The sequence below is a fragment of the Anopheles cruzii genome, chromosome 3, assembly GCF_943734635.1.
Source record: "Anopheles cruzii chromosome 3, idAnoCruzAS_RS32_06, whole genome shotgun sequence".
NCBI classification, from domain to species: Eukaryota; Metazoa; Arthropoda; class Insecta; order Diptera; family Culicidae; genus Anopheles; species Anopheles cruzii.
Window position 1 is genome coordinate 83,706,178 of NC_069145.1, and position 15,100 is coordinate 83,721,277.

At 52.6% G+C, this 15,100-nt stretch overlaps 1 protein-coding gene across 1 annotated transcript; it reads left to right on the forward strand.

Annotated features, from left to right (window-relative positions):
- Positions 1–2,519: 2,519 nt before the first annotated feature.
- Positions 2,520–6,207, forward strand: LOC128271163 (uncharacterized). The gene is made up of 6 exons (XM_053008603.1): positions 2,520–2,540; positions 2,693–2,768; positions 3,210–3,434; positions 3,505–3,674; positions 3,741–4,115; positions 5,437–6,207. The coding sequence occupies exons 1-6, from the start codon at positions 2,520–2,522 to the stop codon at positions 6,142–6,144; spliced, it is 1,575 nt and encodes a 524-aa protein (XP_052864563.1). The 3' UTR covers positions 6,145–6,207.
- The last annotated feature ends 8,893 nt before the right edge of the window (positions 6,208–15,100 follow it).

Below are 15,100 nucleotides of genomic sequence, written 5' to 3' on the forward strand. Positions count from 1 at the left end.
TTAATGTTATGTGAAAGAAATTGAGTACTACAAAACTAGAATGCAGCGAAATAAGTGGTAGATAGAAAAAATCATATCTACCTTGACCGATTGTGAGAGAGCATCATTAAATTAGACAACGGCTCGTTGGCCGTAACGAAAAGCCCAAGTTCGTAGCCTATGGCGGTCGAAGAACTGGTTTCGTTTTGCCTCTGCTAACGCACAATAAAACCTTAATAAGCTATTGGTGTTTTGGTAGAAGAAATTAAAAAAACCTTTGCTACGGTTAAGACTCATCTCTCACCTTCCTTACTGTGCGGGGTGAGTAACGTCGCGATAGCTATCACACGGCACCGGAACTGTTTATTTCACCTCGATCGTCATACATCACAACGAAACTATTGTTTAAATTTGTAATTCCAGCCCCTGCGTGATGCAGATGCGTCTCTGACTAAGCTACACCGGGGAACACTTGTGTCATCGTTTGCTGGGCTCCTGAGCAGCTTGTGGGTGTCTTTTTTGCTGTTTATCACTACTGAATGCACACAAAGAAATCTTCCATGGACATGAAGTAGACATTTTCTATCGGTGACAAACTTACAACAAGCATCTGCTACAGGCATTCGGAAAATGTCACGAAGCGGTCCTCACTTAAACGCGACCCTAAACGATAATGGCTATGCTAATGATGCAGAACGAAGAAACACGATAAATGGCTGCCCAGAAAGCGAGCTGCGGGGCGGAACCGTAGGTCTCAAATTTTTGAACCTCTCTTCGAGGTCCGAAGCTTTCACTTGCGAATGGTTTGTTTGATCGAACTCTCTTCTAACAACATCGCCCGATACGAGACGCGTGGAAACTATTTCCACATCTGAACGAACATCAGTCAAGTGCTTCAAGAAGGTGACTATTTTGATGCAGAAATCCCAGAGGCAAATTATGAATGTGCAAAACAAAAGAAACAAACCCGAGCAAAAAAAAAACGATGCCGGAACAAAATGGCGCATTCATGAGGGGCCTTCCCTCCACCGCCGTCCTTTCCCGGTTGCAATTAGGGTGCGGTAACCATTTCCACCTGACTTCGTTCCACTAGAAATGACAACCGACTAGATTGCGTTGGACTGAATGCCACTGCTATTGGCTAGGGTAAGGCCAAGTTCTAGAACGAGTGGGGAAAAAACAGCACCCACCGGCCGCGACCTTGGCGGGACCCAACCGAACCGAAGATAATAACGGCAAGACCTTGGGCAGGGATGCGAGAAACGACCGGCAGATGCAGCCCGATTTGCAGTATACACTCCATCTAGCGTGACGTGATCAGATATGCCTACACCGGGCCGATCGATTGACGGGCCGTGCCTCGCTGGCTGTCCCCACACCGATCGGTGGACCCTGGGCGCGCGATGGCGTGAAAAATGCATTCCAGGGTGCGCGCTCCCATTCGCTGTCACGTCGATGTACTGTTTGGTTTTCGCCCCACACAATATTCCAGTGGACCGTTTGGCTGTCGAGGTTAGAATTCGATGCGGTTCGGATGGACCCATGATCGGTTGGAATGTGTGACAGGTTGATCAGCCGCAGCCGCAGGCAGCAGAGTTATGGAGTTACTCCGAGCCGAGCCATTCCGAGACGCATCCATCGGCCGTTAACTGCTTAGAAAGTTCCGTTTCTGTTGACGGCATTTCCGTTTAGCACCAGCACCACCGCCATCTTTATCGGCGATCGATCGGCGTTTGTTTACGTTTCCAGTTTAGGATTGAGACACTAATCGATATCCGATTGCGCTTTTTATTGCTGTCCTCGCTGTCAACACGCGTTTGGAATTGATACGCCGAATTGGAAGCGCTGTCGGTGCCGCCGCCGCCGCAACACGGATTAGGGCAGAATCAGGAACAGATCTAGACTGATCTAGGGTAGGCTATAGGTACTTTCGAGTGGAAGAAGGCGATGCCATTTGCTAGCTTTCCGCCCCTTATACGGAGCCATCACTTCTGGGCGGTGAAGGTGAGTAATTTTTTTTGCACGTGTCCTCTCGCGACACTTGATCGGAGTCGATTCAGGAAATGTCAGACGCTCAATAAAAGTGTCCATGTGAAAATATCTCCTCGGGCGTTGATCGTTCTCTGCACACTCGGAGCTTCCTCATCAGATGATGATTATATTGCTATTAAAATATAGTTTTGCTAGGTATCTGTATAGGTCGCAGAACGACTCTAGCTTCCGTGTGCCATCGCCAGCCCTGGTCGTGCCCCAACATCTCCGTGCGATAGATGAGTTTTAGAAGACGACCCTTAAAAATATTCCTAAACCAGCAACAAGTGGGGTCCGCCATCAAGCACGACGGCACTAACATTATTATCTTTCACCGCTCCGGGACGGGAGGCACCGAAACCGTCACAACAGAGAGCAACAGACGGGTGAGGTGGGACGGTGATGCGGCCCGCATTTGGGGCTGTTGCTCGCTGGTTGCTTGCGTCCGCCTTGGCCGCCGTGGCGCGAACGGGACGGACGACGGACGACGGACAGAGCGAAACGGCCACATGACAATCCGTGTGGCCGCCGTGAGTCACCGCCGTCGCCCGCATATATAGCGCCAGCGCGAGCAGCGACCACCGGTTAGTAGAGAAAACGTGTTCCGAGAGTGCGGCTCGCGAAAAAGCGCGCGCTGAATCCGTAGTAGTGAACCATCCTCCTCGCCAATCTCACGACACAGGTACGCGCTCCGGAGCTCATCTTTCTCACCGTGCTCCGGGTCAACTCCGGGTTTCTCTCCCACACGCACTGGGAACGTGCGTACGCAATATTGTTTTGCCTGTCGACGACGCGGACATATTAGAGTGAAAACAGAGCAGCTGGCTGTGCACCGCGGGGTTGAACCCCCCTTTGAATTTAATCCTAGTTACCATTGATTTTGTGTCATCGCTTTTTTTCGCAGTGCCCGGAAACCCTTTCCGCCGGAGTGCAGTTCCGTTTATAGTGTCTGTGTGAAGACGACGCCTTAGGTATGTGGCCACACCCATCTCGGGCGCTGGAGATGAGGTTTATTTTGCTGCGTCAAATCGATTTCACCTTGATCGAGAACTCCGCGCTGTGATGAAGCACTTTTGGAATACGCATTAAGCAGCGCTGCCGTTGCGGTCGCTGCTGCTGCTGATGATGATGATCGATAATTGATTAGCCGTTTTTACGGGTTGATGATTTATTTTTACGTCGCGTGCCTATCGTTACAGCGAGCTACGGAGCGAAGGAGAAGGAATCGGACGTTTCGGATGATACAGAGTACGTGGTGGTGCCCCTGTCGGCGCAGCGTCCTACCTACTACAACCGCTACCCGTCGTCGTTCGAGGGCTTCGACGGAGTGATCGATACGGCCGACTTTGCCCCGGTCCCCGTCCGGCCCGTTTACTTCCCGTCGTACAATCCGTTCTCGTGGCATCTGACCGGATACCTGGATGGTGAGTAGTTTGCGAGCACTTAATCCGAGCAAGCAATCTAATGGGCGGCAACCATCACTCCGACTTGCAGATATCCTGAAGCGTATGCGGGACCGCTTTGCCGGTTCGTGGAATCCGTTCTTCAGCGGCATTCCTTCGGCGGGCGATTTCGTGCCTTCGGGTCCTGGCATCTGGCCAGCCGACGGGATTCCCGATGATTCGGCGGAAGATGGCAACACCAACTCGACTTCCACCGTCAAGGTAGGTTCGCTGTTCTCGAACGCGGTGAGGCGTGGTAACTCCGATCTGTTTTGCCTTTCGTTTTAGGTGATCGACGGACACAAGGTTGTGATCAACGATACGTACTACACGAAGAAGACCGAGTTCGGTACCTCGATCTTCAAGGTGCGCGTGATCGACGTGAAGCCGGCCGGTGACGATAGCAGCAGCAGCAGCGAGCCGACCGAAAAGCCCAAGGAAACGCCGACCGAGGTGGAAACGGGCAACCGGAACGGGGCGGACGATGTAGAGAGGAAACCGGCCGTCCCGGCCACCGAGGCGCCGAAGCGCGACACGGAGCTGGAGTCGAGCGATGAGGAGAAGACGACGGCCGACGACAACCTGAACACGATCGACGCGGCCGATGACATCGATGGCCCGAAGCCGAAGGAGTCGGAGGGGCCGGCTGACGGGAAGCCGGAGGTAAATACGGAGAGCACCACTGATACCGCTGATGCTGATGCTGAGGAAGCTACTACCACCCCAGCCTCTGCTGCCTAATTTTCCGAATGCTCGCAATGGCTTGTCTAACACATTCTTCTCCTGTCTCGGACCTTGATCTATCTCTTCCTTCAAATTTTACACTACACAATAACACCAATCGGCTCCGAGTGCAATGGCAGGCTGGCAGGAGCGGTGTCCGATGAAGATCTCTCTGCCCAGGACTGTTAAAATTACGGATGTGTACCGCATACCTTGTGTTGCAATTGGAATGGAATTGAAATGACCTACTCTCTAGCCCTTCAAACGCCTGTCCTTTACTTTTTCATCCATCCTACTCTTACTTCCGCTCGGTTTCGTACCTTCCCAACATAGCATGTACATACGGCGAGTGCAATGCGAATGTTCCGTACATTGCTCTACAGTTTGAACTATTTACTCCCGCCCATTAACTGCAGGGTTAGAGTGTGCGAAAAGGTGCGTGGCAGACACACCACTGGTTCGGCCGACCGGCCGAGTTGCGGATGACGGCGAGGCGAGGCGAGAGAGTTGCATTTCTAGGAAGTGGAATCATCGGAAGAGGTGCGGGGTTTTTGGTGGTGTAGATATTGAGATGGGTAGCTCGACCCGATGGGCGCTGCTGGAAGGATGGGCGTTGCTGGGTCCTTGTATCCGCCGTTCACTCCACGCCGAACTGTACAGTATTGATGTGATCGAGATCCGGCCACCGAGTGAGTGGGACACGAGATGGGGCGATGAGGCGGTTGGCGGACACCCGCCGGTCAACCGCCCACCGCTGGCAGGGTTTGCTCTTCCGATTTTTACCTTAAGTCTAACCATTTAAGCGAACTGAAGTGAATGATGTAAATAAAGACGATAAGAACTCAACCGCTTGTTCTCATTGCGATGCGATGCCGAGCGATAGTGCGAACGAATAATGCCTGACTATTGCTTGCATATGATTGGAACTTCATCTAACAACATCTACGCATGGCACTGTACATAATCATCGTATCCTTCAACGTATGGAATTATTCTTTACTTTGCCTCTTTTCGATAAGAGCTTGAACAGAAAACCAATACATAACCTGTTTGTCTTTTTCCGGAATTAAGGAAACGTCCAGCAAGGGCGCTGTATAGAAACATGAAACTATGAGTTCTTCGAAAATCAAAATTGTACAGAAAGCGAAAGCGACAGTTAACAGACTAATCGAGTTCCCGAAAGGTTGCGCTTGCTCGTTGTTTAATCCGTAGCCCGCTAACCTGTAGCCTTGTGATGATTAATGTAACGTATTTGAACCAGTCCTCCGCACAGTGGTCGGGACTGGAGTCGTTCGAGGCGGCCTCGAGGCCGCTGGAGAATCTCAGTGCGTCTCCGGAAATGGCCGCCGCCCAACGGAACCGTGACCATAGTGAGCTACTCGAATCGAGCTCGGAGGAAGAAACGGAGGATGGCCCTTTGCTGGCGCAGCGGCCCCTGTCCGACGAGTGGCCCCAACCGTGGACGGCGGACGATCGCAAACGGATCATCGTATCGAACCGGGTCGACAATCGGATCAACGCGAACCAGCAGAAACCGAACCCGTCGCCCGGCGTGCACGACCTGACGAACGATATCGCCATCAACTTCCGGTTGGCCACGGACAAAACCGTCACCACCAACCCGAACGCGATCGTGTTCAATCCGAACGATCCACCGGCGGTCGTCGTACAGCAGGATCCATTCCCGTCGCCGGCGGGAGGACCGGTTTTCCTCGGTGGCGGTGGACGGCCCACGATGGGCTTTCCGGCACAGCAGCCACCGGGAGGGGCCGGTTTCCTGCGTCCACCATTCCCGGGATTCCCCGGACCGTTCGGTGGAGGCCAGTTTCCGGTGCAACCGTTTCCGATGCAGACGCCCATTTTCGGCGTACCGACGGGGCCGCAGGGAGCGGGAACAAACTTTGGCGTACCGCAAAACCCGCAGGTGCCGCCATTTTTCTTCGGCAACGGACCGTTCGGTCGCCCGTAACGGGCCGGCAGCCGTCGGAAAGCTTCACCACTTCTGCTAGCACATAAGACACGTTTATTTATTTATTGAGCTAAATTATTTGACTCATGTTAGTCGACCAACAGCCGGGGACGGCGTACAAGTAACTCTATCCCTCTCTCGCTCTCTTCTGGGGTGCCGGACGGCAAGAGTTTCTGAGGGTGGCAATGAGGGAAGCGAGTAAAGTGAGATTGGATCGTGGGCTGATAGGATGCATTTGTCGGTTTCGGCCTTCCACCATCGACCAATACCAAAGAAGTTTGCTTGCTTCTTCGGGAAATGTAGAGCGTAAGCGTAACAGCATCCTCGAAAAGAGGTGAACCATCCGAAGGTGAAGGGCTACTTCTGGTGCCTGGTGAAGGACTCGGGTGGCGGCGAGGCCCTGGCAGCGAAAGCGAGCGCGAAGATTTTACCGTTCATTGGATAATAATTTATTTACAACAGTTTCGGACATTCTTCGTTCGTGTGGCTTAAAACTTTTCCATCAACCTGCCAGACGCGCAACCGATGCCCACTTGTGTGTGTGTGTGTCTCGTCCGGAATGGAAGTAATTTCATCGAAGAAGCTGCAAGAATTGGCCAGGACCAAGAAAAATAGAAAAAAAAGATTTCCAATAAATTCTTCGCTTCCACAAACTGACGACGATGGCTTTGTTTTCGCGTTTTCGTTCACTAAAAATACGAAAAGAAACCCCCCCCCCCCCCAAAGGATTAGTTTAAGAATCAGGCTCTGCCGGGGGAGGAAGGCTAGGTTTGCTGATCGGTTACCGTGGCCACGGCTTGGCCGTGGTGGGATTGATGTTTCCAAGCTCCATTACGGAGAGAACTAATTCTTCCTTAACACCGTTGCAGTGAGTTATTTTGTGAGTTTCAAGTGAAAGAAAACGCGTTCGTGTGGTTTAAATAGACAACTTTAATTTAGGCAACTTCTCTGTCAATAGTTTGTTGGAGAATCTTTTTACAGTATTTGACATTACAGTATTTGTAGTCGGGCAATAAACTGCAAGGGTTTAAAGCTCATTTGAGATGCTATTGCTTTAGTTGCGTTTACTTTATGCTGTTTCCATGTGTAATGAAGTGAATTGCTCACGAAGATTATTGAAGACAAAAATGGTCAGCAAGTCCGAAACAAGCGATGGCGTTATTTCTGTAATATCTACATAATGTTTATATTATCTATTACTTACTTACTCATCCGCTTACAACCGCCAGGCGGTCTAGCCCTGCATCGAAGACTGTGCCACCGTTTATGTTTTTTACTATACTTTTCATCAACAGGGTGATTTACAGATTTCGAACGTTTTAAGGTAAGTTTTAAGGCGTTCTTCGAAATGATTATCTTCGATTTATTGGCCCATAAGCTAGAAGAATTTACTGCAAGCAGCGCGTAACGTATTGCTTAGTCACATTGTAAAACGTAAGGAAAATTACTTTTCGCTAATTTAAACAGCGTAACCGAAAGGAAAATATCTTGCCTTCGACCTCAGCAATTGGAGACGAACGGAGAAACACTGGAACACAGGAATCGATCAATAAATTCCTATTCAGACAGCAAAATCGGAAGCTTTCCCAAAGATCACTTGTTTGCTACGAGATGCGAATCGGTCTTGGGCCTTCTCAGATCCGAAAGCCCACAAAGGCCCCCCCAAGGTACTATGCCCAGCGCCGTGCCCAGTGTTTGCCAGCACCCAAAGTCCTGGACGAAAATAAGGTTTTAATTAACACTTTCAAAAATTAATTTATGTTCCGCACACCCAATTACTTTGCAACTCGCCCGGTCAGGATTATCGTCCACCGTCCGGTTCCGGCAGCGCAGCCGGAAACGGATCGAAGCAGAACCGCATGCAGTTCTTCGGCTCGGTCCGGTACGCACACTTACCGCGTGTTGGTGCCAACTGGCCTGCTCCATCACTGGTCAGCAGGAACCTTTCTTCCTGTTTGGGGCCACCCCGGGTCGCCTAAGGATTTTCCGGGATTCGTTCGATTTCCCTATTCCCCATTGAGCCAGCATGAGGAAGCAATTTTCACCCTCCGGGAGCGAAATCGAAACCTTTTTCTTTTATCAACACACACACACGTACAACCAGTTGCAGTAAAAGGGACGCTAGGGGTTGCCGACGGTTCTATTGGTATCGAGTTTCCCGAGCGCCGGTCGAGCTTCCGGCGCACGGAGAGCGATGATATCAAATTATATTTATTGAAAATTACTTTTTATTTAATTTCTTCCACTCTGGAAGCCCTTCCAGCGTGGCCCCAGGGCTGCGGCGGTGGCGGAGGACCGGCGCATGGCGGGCGTTAGCCGTAGAGGATAGATTTATTGTGAAAAATGCTCACTTCGTTCAGTTGTCTTTGGGCCCCGGGGGTGGCTAGAAGCAGCAGCAGCAGCACATCCCAGAAGAGCGAACTGAACATCAATCGCATCCGGAACAGACGGTGGCCGTGGCTGGAGTTGGCCAACCTCCCGGCGGGAGCTGCTGCCGGGGAGCTTTGTTTGCCTTTCGATTGCAGTGCACTCTTCGCCGGCTATGGTTTCATCGCTCCCGGGAAATGTCGCCCCATTTTCTTTCGCCAGTTCGCTCCTTCTCCGTGGCACGTCTTGTTAGGTTTTCGGTGCTGCTGCTGCTGGTGCCGTTGAAAGAAATCTGATTCTTCAGCAAATCTCTTCCGGTCCCCGACACGCCGGTGCCGGCTGCTCCGGTTCTTCTCGTCTTCCGCGATCAGCCGTCGCCACCGACGAGATGAGCAATTCAAATACGAACAATGAATCGGGCGATCGGGCGACCGACCGACAAGTAAGACAGGGCCCCCGTCCCGGCAGTCCTTCGGGAGCTGCTGCTGAAAGCGGATTCCCGGGGAACGGAATCTCCAGCATGAAGCAGATTTTTCCCGCCCGGAGGATATTGGCGCTTGCCACGAGAGGCCACGGCGACCGGCGAGCTCTTTGATTTTTAATTCCTGCTCCAGGGTTACCGAGACGACCGACCGACTGGTTGCCCTTTTTCCCGACGCCACGTCACGCTGGGTAGCTAGCTAGTTACTTTCGGGTAGGTATTGTTGTCCAATGTTTGCCCAGCGATTTGCTTCCTGCGCTGAGGCTTTGTGGTGGTGGTGGTGGCGAACTAAAATGCCGTCGGCTTAAAGTGAGTTTGGAGTTCTGGGCCGCTAAGTCCCGGGAAGTCTTGTACCTGTGTGCGGGGAGTCTCGCAGGAATTAGGCAACGAATTGATCGCATCTTCGAGCGCCATTTCTCCACTTAAATCCGGTTAAAGGTTGAACGAATACGGGTGCAGTACCGGTGCTAAGACACTCTCTGCCGTCTCGTTACGTTTTTCCAGATAACAGGATGATTTAGTACTTTGTTTTTAAGAAAATATGGCATCATCTGCTCCAAACGCGATAGACCGAGAGAGAGAGAGAGAGAGTCTACCGACCGGGTTGGTTTTTGCGGTCCCGGGTCGAGGGGGCGGTCGCTTGGTGGTGATGAGTTGGCACTTCCGGCTACCGCCAGGCTAAGGAGGCCCCCCATGCGTCCTGTGTGCGAAAGGCCATAAATCAAACACGCTTTTCCGGAAACCGTTGCAGCGTTTCCAAGGGGGGGTGCCTTGCCTTTGAACCTCCCGTTTTGGCCTGCCTGCCTGCTGTGACACATTTGCTGCTGACCACACCACCCGGACAACACATCCTGGAGAGCTGGCCGTCTATTTGTTTGATAATTATTCCGATTAATCTTTGGCCCGAATAATCCAATTACTTTTCGGTCCGCCTTCTTTCGGTACGAGCTTCAAGGGGATAGACCGGTCGGGAAACCTTCTTAAGGAGCTTACGAACCTTAGGGAACGTCAGACCAACACCATCGAAGTCTCATTTCTCACTGCGGAACGCGGCGTTGCAGTGGCTTCTTCTAGACACCGCACCAAAGCCTTTCAGGCGACGCTATGTAAATGTCATTACAACCGTTTCACGACCCATCGTCATCGCCTTGTGTGTACCCTGGAGTCCCGATTCCTGTTTGCAATAATCTCTCACCACTTCGACGACCGAACGACGGCGGACCAATGATTTTCTTATGCACCGCATCTGTCAAAGGCCGATCTCAAAGATCAATTACGGTGCCCGGGGACTTGCCAGTAGTTGGCTGCCAGTGGTTCGGTGAGCTGGAAGATCAAGCTCTGGCTCAGCTTTCACTCAAATATTCATCGGCTGCCTTCGGTCAACACGTTGGTTGGTTCCGAGTCCGACTCCGAGGAACGGAGCCTTCCCGTCCAAGAGACGGTCATCATGCGACGGGTCTATACAACGGTCCCGACAAGACCGACGCAAACATTTACCCACAATGAGGTGAATTTAATCCGCCGTGCCGTGTGTCCGTTTGGCCGTATCGTTGTTTCGTCCAAAGGTCTGGCTGCCACTTGCGTGGCCATCTTCGGGGCGCTCCCTTTGACAATGTTTTCCCTTTCAATGTAGCTAATGTTGGGTTTCGGTTGCGTGCCCGAGACCGATTCTCTGCGGTGCGTTCGGCTCGCTGATTGATGTCGCGGTGAAGTGGCTCGCGTGGCCTACTTGGAGAACGCGATGTGCCTTCAAATTAATTGCCGCTCAGTTCGATCGATCTGGAGCGCTTCCTCGGAGTGCACTGGATGGATTGCAACTGAAGTGATGCAGCCAGCCGTTGCAGAGCAGCAAAAAGAAAACTAGGTGACGTGGCTGTGTAATGGAACCGGTTTTTAGGTCGCATCGTACGGCTTCCGGTGAAAGTGGCTGCCATTTTCCGTAATCACTCCGACTGCGGGACAATAGTCCTTCGGCTTCGCGTTATCCCGTTCGTGACAGTGCCCACTTGCCTTTGTCCTTAAATCATGGAGTTGCGAGTCGGTCGTGCTGGTGATTAAACATAAATGTCGAGTCCACGGAGTCCTTTGGGGGGCCCCTCGAGCCGCTCGCGGCCTTTCGTTTATGACTGGCAGTGAATCCTTTGGCGCGGGCGGTGTAAAACTGTGAACCGGAAACAATCGGGACGGGGACCGCACAGCAAATCTCACAACAAATTGCTTGTAATTCGTGATTGTCGTCATCATTCCGCGCTTAAAGCGTCGCCGGAACCCCGGGGCCGCCCCCGTTGCCGTCTAAAAGGCGGCCGTGCCGGACGGGCGAGCGCGATTGCATCCTCACCCGCGCGACTACCAGCCACTTAATTACGCTCCCCAAGGGAGGTCCTCGGGACAGCCGGTGGAGATTCTGGCCGCGGCAGCCACACAATGACTGTCATAGTATCCGAGCGCTCCAGATGAAAACGGCTCCAGGGAGTGTGGAGCACGAGAATACGATGCAGCGCAGTAACTTCCGGCTGCGTCCGGAGGGACCAACCAACATGCGTGATCCGTGGCGTCACGTTTTATGCTAGGCCGTGACTGTGCCTTATCGTGCACACGACCGGACGGAAGAGGCACCGTTTGGGGCCATCGCGTCTTCACCGAACTCCTTCGCAAGATTGCGGCTTCGGATCGGATATCCGCGGGAATTCTTCCGCTCAAGCATCCTTCTGGGACCGAATTCTGGAGCACTTTGGAGCGCGTGGAGGATGAAGTGGCCACGCGAAACCACGGAAAGGGTCCTCGGACATTCCAGGCGTCCCTCGTTCCAAGAGTTCCCGGTAGACCCCGGTCCAAATCTATCGCGCTCTCGCCGCGATCAGGTTTCAAATCAGTCAGGCTAATAAATCTCGTATCTGCTACAGACACTGGATTTCGGGACACTGGAGTTTGAAATTTGATTCGAAGCGGCCAGCGGGTGCCGCAGGAATTTCTGTCACTACCTGTCAATGTTAATTTTGATTGAGCACCCCGAAGATGGCGTGCCAAATCATGCCGTGCGTGACAATGTGTACATCTAATACGCATACCCCCCCGGCCCCCCCCCCCCCCCCGCCACACGCGAGCCCAGCCCTGTGGAGGGCTTAAGGAAGGCGGCCGGATTGGAGACAGATTGAACCTGTCAGCTCGCGGCATCCGGAGGGAATTAGACGGCTGATGTTGGGTGATCTGTTGCGTAACAAACAAGCCGAGCACATTGTCGCCCCGGCTCCGGCGACCGCGGAAAAGCGGAAAAGACTCATTTACATGTGCGGGGGCTCTCGGTGTGTGCGTCTGCGTGTGTGTGTCCGGGGGGGAACGTTGCATAATAAGACAAGGTGATAAAAGCGGGTCGGCAGTGGGGCCGACGGAGGGGGATAGTCTTGTCATGTTCTAGCGATTAGTTTTATCGTTTTCCGGTGTTACTCCGCGATTCCGACACCGGTAAGCGGCCCGCTCGAATTTGTGAAAAGAGTTCAACAGTTTCTAATTAAGTTTCAGCGCGATGCCAGCGTACTCGGCGAGGATATCAACATCGTCATCATCGTCGTCGTCATCGTTGCCACCACCACCGTAGCATAGGTCCTTCAGGGTGATGGGTGTCGATGGGCGGTGTAAATGGAACCTTTAAACAATGCCCCACTCTGGCGGCGGCCACCGCCAGGGATTAGTAGCTCGGCCTGGCGGGTCCTGTCACTTCCTTTAAGCGAATCAGAGGTCGTTGCGATAAGTTCAGAATTAATCGCCTGTTAAATCCACCCCGGTTAAAGGCTGCCGTTGACGGTGGCGGCTTTAAACGCGGTTGAGAGTGAGGGGCCAAAGAGAGGGCCCAACTGACGATTTTCGGTCTTCGGTGTGAATAGATTCAATTTATAGACCACCGAGCAATCTCCAGTGAGAAGCAAGCAGTGAATTGTTTGCTCCGTGACGTCATTTTCGGTGTTTCGCCACACGCTGCAACCTGTAATCCATTAGATAGCGGCCACCCTCCGCGTTGCCACTGTACAGAAAGGCAGGAAAAGCGTGAAAAATCACCCTCGAACAATGGGCTGGGTCGGGAAGCTGGATCCTGGGGATTTCTGGGGTGGGGCCGTTCAATCAATTGACAACAAAAATCTCTGTACCATATTTGTCGGTTGTCCTGCCGCTAGCAGCGCCAGTACCAGGACACTAGGACCCGTGGAAGCCGTGGACTAACATTTGATTTCGAGCCCCGTTTAGGGCATTTGGACGATTGTTTACCTTTTCTCATTTCGTTCACCCCAGAGCGAGAGAGAGAGAGCGACAGCAAGCCCCCGGGCAAGGCAGCCAAGCGGGGAGGGCAGAACACTCCCCGGAGAGTGTGTCACGGTTGCCGGTTGGTAATATGATTCGATCCAATCTCGTATCATAAAATGAGTTTCTGCAAACCACAGCCCCAGCAACGCCTTGGCCTCCGCATCCGGGGGCCGCTTCCGCTGCCGAGCAAAAGGACATCGACTTCGTAGAATATCCGTTACGACCTGGAGCATCCTGGAGGGCAACCAAACTCCCCATCCGCACGGGGGCAACTTCTCCGTGGTTCGTGGCATTGCCGAGAAACTTCTGCTGACTATTGCTACATTCTTCACACAGCGTCACCGTCGCCACTCCCCGCGGGGAACAACCATGCGGGAAGGCCCTACACCGGCGGGCCCTCTTTTTAGCAGCTCAGTAAGCGGATTGCTAGTGAATCCTTCGGCCAAAGCTCTCGGCCAAAGACCCTCGGCTGTCCGGGAAGGGGTCGAATAACAGCGAGCCGCCCCAGGTACGGCCCGGGTGTGTTATTGGAAAGCATAACAATTTGATATCGTTAAAACACCCCATAAATGGGCCCGGACCGATCCCTGGGTTTGAAGGAAAATCTATGCGTTCAGTAGCGCGTCCCGGGCTAGCACGGGTGCTCATCAGCATAATGCAAATAATAGTCGGACGCTGACTCTATGCTCGGCTCTGTGTGTGTGTGTATGTGAACTCAAACCACTTGTGTCGGTGAAAATCACTTTAGCCAAATGGACGCGTAAGACGATGGACTCTGTTCACGCCGCTTTCTTTTATGCTCCCCCAAATGGCACAAGTGTCTCGCCCTTGCCGATCATTCCGTATCGATTGGCGAGTGTGCGTGCGTGTATGTGGCGACAGCTTGATTCTTGCCCTGCCTTGGGCACGGCTGCCAATCTCTTATCTTCGGGCGAGTTATGTTTTATGTTACGGCTTCGATTTCCATTACTTTTTGCACTCGAGCGCATCCGGTGTGCGCTGGCGGCATTCCCGGTACGCTGGCCGGGCGGAATGATAGGAATGGATTGGAGCACCAATTAGGTCAATCCTCGTGAAGGGAGCATTTTTCTTTGCCTTCTCCGGGTGATCCTCCCGGGGTGGTAAGCGTTGCTACAAATAGATTTCCTTGGGCAGTGCCGATTGCGTCAACGACAACGTGCGAGATAGGTCCGTGTGCCACCGGAAGTCCCTTGTCGCCCGGGAACGGACTCACGGCGAGTCGAAGGGAGAATGTATTGATTTTAATTAAATTCTCCCGCCGGCGGGTGGTTCGATAATTGGTGTCACGTTCGATTTCTTAATCGCTTTAATTTGAGCCCGACGATTCGTGATTTCTTGCGTTCGCCACCAACCGTGTTCGAGCCCCTTACACGGGGCCGAAATGGGGCGCGTGACAAGTCAAAAATAAGCTGAAGATGTGAAACACCCACCGAAGCGCATCCTTGCAGAAGCTTCAAATTAAACAATTCAATTTAATTTGCTACAATTCGAATTTGAAAAGTACAAGAAGCTTAACATTTTGCATACCTTTAGGCGCTGGAAAAGTCCGACAACGAGTCCGACAGTCGCAGAACTGTGATTCCCAGTGTGTGTCCAGCACGGTGCTGCGGCAGCGGCAGCGGCAGCAAACGTGTTATTAAAAAGATTAGATCGAATGACGAGGGTGTTTGTGGGCCCCCTACGACGAGGTTGCCACCGGGCGAAAGCCATCCGGAGGCGTCGGTCCGTTGTTTCCGCCGCCGTCGCACGCCGTTGACGGGAGAGCAAATCGGTAAATTGGCAAAAGGGATA

What these genes read in the sequence shown, in the direction of transcription:
- LOC128271163 (XM_053008603.1), top strand. Translation starts at nt 2,520, where the DNA reads ATGACAATCCGTGTGGCCGCC. An exon ending in CTCCCACACGCACTGGGAAC is followed by an intron (nt 2,769 to 3,209) that starts GTGCGTACGCAA and finishes CTATCGTTACAG; the next exon opens with CGAGCTACGGAGCGAAGGAG. An exon ending in CGGCTGACGGGAAGCCGGAG is followed by an intron (nt 4,116 to 5,436) that starts GTAAATACGGAG and finishes TATTTGAACCAG; the next exon opens with TCCTCCGCACAGTGGTCGGG.